Below are 4,860 nucleotides of genomic sequence, written 5' to 3' on the forward strand. Positions count from 1 at the left end.
GGGTGGGGGGAGTGAGGGCTGGCTTTTTTTGGGAGAGGGGTGAGGCGGGAAGTCGTTGATGCTTTGATGCTTTGCAGGTGGAGGCTCTATTGATGTGCAGTGGCCTGTCGCTGCAATGGGTGTGGCTGCGTTGCAAGGCGGAGCAGCGTTGCTGGCAAGCAACGCTTGCCGCCGCCCTGCCAGGACCTCGAACAAAGGCCCCAACCCTCGACCACACATGCACGCTCGCGTTTGCAGCACACAGATATAAGAAGGCGCTCGCGTGTGCGGCGCGCGCGCGCACACACACACACACACACACGCACACACACACACACACACATGCTCGCGTGCGCGGCGCATCAACGTAGAAACCAACGCACACAACAGCCATGGCAGTCCAACCGCCTCCATCCCATGCATGCGCCACCATGCGGGCAAATTCGCGCACCTTCTTGGTCTGCCAAAGGTAGTCTGACCCCATCTTCCACGGCTGCACGCACCTGGTGGGGGCGGGGGCGCCGCGCGGGCGGGTGCGATTGTTGGTTGTGGGATACCAACGCGCGGTGCAAGCGTCCAGAAGGTCGTGATGCTCAATGCTGCTGCAGCGAGGGGAGCTGCGCAGGTCGCAAACACTCGAATGCAGGGCCGCGCTCCGCAGCCAGCAGGGCGGCAGGGCGGGTCCCAGCGGCGTGCGAGGGGAACGAGGGGAAAGCAGGGGTGGGGTGCCTGCCCTGGCGAGGCGCCGCACGCTCACTTTGACAGCGGCCAGAGGTGCGGGATCGGGGCCTTGTGCGCGAGGTACTCGTCCACGCAGCCCAGCTCGTCCTGGCGCGCCGAGGGGGAGAGCAGGGAGGCTCGCGCTTGGAGGGCGGCGCAGCCACTAGGCTTGACAGGGGTTTGACTGGCGTTTGACTGTGCCCTTCCGACTCCCAAATGGCCGGCATTTTTGCAAGGCCCTGAGGGGTACTCACACGCAGGTTGTGTGCCTCCGGGCTGGCGGAATATTCCTGCAAGGTAGATGTGCGGTCTCTCCCTACACCTGCCCTCCTGCCCTCCCCCTTGCCATCACAGACACGCACACACATCCAGATCTGAAACACACACTCATGCGCATGCACACGCGCGCTCAAAACAGAAACACTGACACAAGCAGACGCCTCACAAAACGCACGCACATGCGCATGCTCCCTCACAGATGCTCTCTTTCGCACACACATCCACACACGCACACATATGCACACTCATAAGCGCGCATATGCGCACACCCACACCCCTTCCACCCAGGAACCTCTACCCATGATTACATGCGCGCGTACGCACCTCCAGGAAGTTCATGAGGTAAGCGTAGAAGTTGTATATTACGTAAGCCTCGTAGCACTCACGCACAGGGTCGAGGTACAGCCGCGCGTCCTGGGGCGGGGGTCAGGGGCAGGGGTAGGGGGAGAGGGTACGCTCGCGCTCAGGCGGGCGCGCGGGACGCACGCTGCCTGTCACCTGCCGCTCTTCCACGCGAGTGCTGCCGCACTAGGCCCCCTCGCCGTTGTGCCCATCTTGGCCCACTCTCGCTTATGTTGCGTTTTGAGGACGCCGGCCAGGAGGGGGCTGGCTTCTTCGTCGTTGGCTGGGCCGCGCCCCACCTTGAAACGCAGGGCCAGCCACGCGTCGATCGAGTAAATGGGGACCTGAGGGGGTTGCAGCAAATGTGGCAACGAAGCGCCATCGTCGGCCCGCACGGCCGCGGGCTGCGTGGCGCTGGGCCCAAACCTCTAGCTGCCCGCCGCCGGACACGCCGATGTGGTGCCCCTTGTATCACGGCCCTACTGGGCTGGGCTCCCAGCCCCTGTTGTGCGGCGGCGGGGGCGGGCTCTGCGCCCCTGCTGCGGCAACTGAGCCGCGCCCCTGCAAGGCGCTGGGCGCCCGGTGGGGGCGCACCAGCAACGCACGCGACCGCCCGCAAGTCCCTCTGCCGCACCGACCCGTTCGCCCGCCGCCGGCCACGCCCCTCCCAAGACCCACCATCCACAAGATGCGGATGACATGGCGTTGCAGCCTTGGCCGCGTGTAGTACTCTGTGTGCATCGCCACCTTGATTGTCGGCAGGGCGTTTTAGTGTGGCATTGGCGGAGAGAAGGGGGGCGTGCTGGGACTGCACAGCCGCATCATGCACAGGCGGCATTTCAACAGCACGCGGAAGCTGCGCAGCTGCTTCAACACTGGAAGGCTGGAGCAGTGCTCCCCTCAAACTGCCGCCACTCGCTCCATTACAGGACCAGGGCTGCGCACAACAGCACACGCGAAATCCCTACTGCGTCCTGCGTCTCGCTGCAACTGTGCCGAGGCACAGAGCGAGGCAGCCTGCCCACCTCGTACACAGATATGGGAATAGTCATGATGACAAATATGCCGCCGATGAACCAGGCTGCGTGTGCACAGCATTGACAGCGCAGCGACCCGCATGCCGTCAGCTGATGAGCTGAGCTCAGCACCGGCAGGGTTGGCGGCAGCGTGTCACGTCCGCCCGGCGGGCGCGACCCACGCGGCCCAACAGGTCTGTCGATTGCTGTATATATATGCCTGTTAACCCTTAATTTATAGCCGCGCCCCTCGGTGCCTATCATGCGCACCCTGGTAGTGCGGGCTCCATCCCTGGTTCTTGAACTCCCAGATCGTCAGGGGTAGCGCGCAAAGGGTTGCCGTACATAGCACCCACCAGCCCTGTGCATGACAGCAGGAGGTGAGTGCCGCAGCACTCATAAGCTGCCCTATCTTTCCCTAGGCACAGAGCCTGCGCGACTCACGACACGAAAGACTCTTCTAAAGGGCCAGGTCTCCATCACTCCTCCGTCAGGTTGCACAGGATGGCTGGCACGGGACAAACTCCCCTTCAGATCTGAACTGTCCTGCAGCTCGGCACAGCGAGGTTCTGGCGTACTTCATAAACAACCAGGAAACGTCATGTAAGATGTCACTGCACAAGGGCAGGCCCATAGGCTGCCTTACTTTACGCGAGCAGCTGCATCGCACGGCGATGGTCGGCACTGCTCTGACAGCTGGGGTTACGCTGCGGTTTGCGCGCGTGCGCACTCATTCAAGGTGAGCGTCTGTTGCAATCTGCCCGTCAGCATGCAGGCACGGCAATGTTGCGTGCAGCGTTACATCACAAGTGCCTCAAAGAGGCCTTGACCTGCGCTTGACATTGCCACGCTGGGCCAGGCGCACTCACAACGCAACCAACGAACCTGCTCACAGTGCAACGTGTGCTTGCAGTGTGAGAACAGTTCAGATCCGCGCATATCAAGGCGGTTCTCGGTCATTGATCAACACTCTTTGACATGCAAAATGCCTGCAGCGAAGCGGGGCGACAAGCCGACAACACAACTCCGCGCACATACAAGTCAGGCAGGAGGGAGGCTGAAAACAGCTTCTGGTGTAAGGAGCCCATTGGCCCCTGGCAGATTGCAGCCGAATGCTCACTTTCTGGTCAACATTACTGGAAGCGTCAGCAGCAGCCCTTGTGGGCAGCGGTAGCGTTGCTGCCACAACCCGTCCCCCCTCACATACTGCCCCAAATTGTGCGTGCATGTTGCTAGCATGGCCCCATGCACAAGAAACAGCACACCGACATTTAAACACACGCACTCTGTATAAGCGTGTGGCGCTCCGTACGACTTTGTATGACTCAAGAATGTTCAAGCAAAATCACAGCTGAAAAGCAATTGTTTTGCGCAGCGCTGCGCAGGGCAGTCTAGCCGCGTCGAAACCATCCTGGTGATGCCAAAACCTTTACATCGCAACCCTTGCAGGCAGCGCCATTGTGCAGCGCCTGGCAATTGGTCTGTGTTCCGTGCTGCTCAACTCACCAACAGGCATCCCCGCCCCTGCTGAGCAGATGGTCAACCAGTAAAAGCCATTGCGCTTCAAAGCGCTTGCCTGGCGCGGTGGCCATGCGCAGCAAGTGGATAGCGTGCAGGCCACGAGCTGAGCACAGATCTCCGCCACCCTGAGGACAATCTTCCTGCGCGCGTGGCCACCCTAAGTGTGCGCATGAGCCTTTGCCACCTGTCAAGAGGGCAACACGTCGGAAATAAACAAATTGAAATGGCTACGAACAAACCCCGCGCCCTGCAGTCGCAGGTCTGCTTTGACCTCCGCTCCAACAGCGCAGTTTTTGCGACACAGCTGGTCAGGACTGCTGCGGCCCCTAAACCACAGATGATCAAACAGAGCAATTTTTCAATGTCGGAAAACATTCTCCCTTTTCCCACTCCACCGCACCGTGCCCTCTACTCCCACCTGCTCCAGGGGCAGCACCCTGTCGATGAGGGGCTTCACCCTGCCCCCCGCCATCAGGGCGGCCACCTGGCGTTGTGTTGAGCGTGGGTTCGTAGGCCGGTGTGTAGGTCATGTGGGCGCAGCAGGTGGAGGAACATTTGGAGATGGGTGGTTGATTGTTTTGTGCCCAGAGCGTAGTAGCGGGGTTGGTAGCGGCGGTGTGGGACCAGGGGGGTTGGGGCCTCTGCAAGTGCAGCACGCAGGACAACCCGAGCGGGCCAGGGAAGCAATGACGCAGGTCAGTGTGGCAGGGATCTCGCGCCGAACCGTGTTCGCAGCGACCCAGAGGCACGCGAAGTAGCTTGCCGGCAGTCTCAGATTACCACCTCCCCCCTTGCCGCCACCCCGCTGCCCAGTGCACCCACCTGCGTGCAACGCCTGCAGCCACATCACCAGCAGCTCGCTGCTGGAACCCCAACCCAGCGCCAACAGCAGGGTTAACTTAGCTATGCAGTACAATGACCCAGCCAGCCACCCCGCGACGCCATATTCAAAGCCACGGCAGCGGCAATCGCAGGGCAAAGTGTGTGTGTGTGGCCCGGGGGG

The 4,860-nt window shown here is 61.5% G+C and overlaps 1 protein-coding gene across 1 annotated transcript; it reads right to left on the reverse strand.

Moving 5' to 3' along the window:
* Nucleotides 1-732: 732 nt before the first annotated feature.
* Nucleotides 733-2,372, reverse strand: MNEG_4395 (Transmembrane protein; the record flags this gene model as incomplete). Its single annotated transcript, XM_014047124.1, has 5 exons — nt 733-807; nt 1,303-1,392; nt 1,620-1,664; nt 1,999-2,067; nt 2,346-2,372. 5 exons carry the CDS (start codon nt 2,370-2,372, stop codon nt 733-735), a joined length of 306 nt encoding a protein of 101 aa, XP_013902578.1.
* Between the last annotated feature and the right edge of the window lie 2,488 nt (nt 2,373-4,860).

The sequence above is a fragment of the Monoraphidium neglectum genome, assembly GCF_000611645.1.
Source record: "Monoraphidium neglectum strain SAG 48.87 unplaced genomic scaffold scaffold00608, whole genome shotgun sequence".
In the NCBI taxonomy this organism is placed as follows: Eukaryota; Viridiplantae; Chlorophyta; class Chlorophyceae; order Sphaeropleales; family Selenastraceae; genus Monoraphidium; species Monoraphidium neglectum.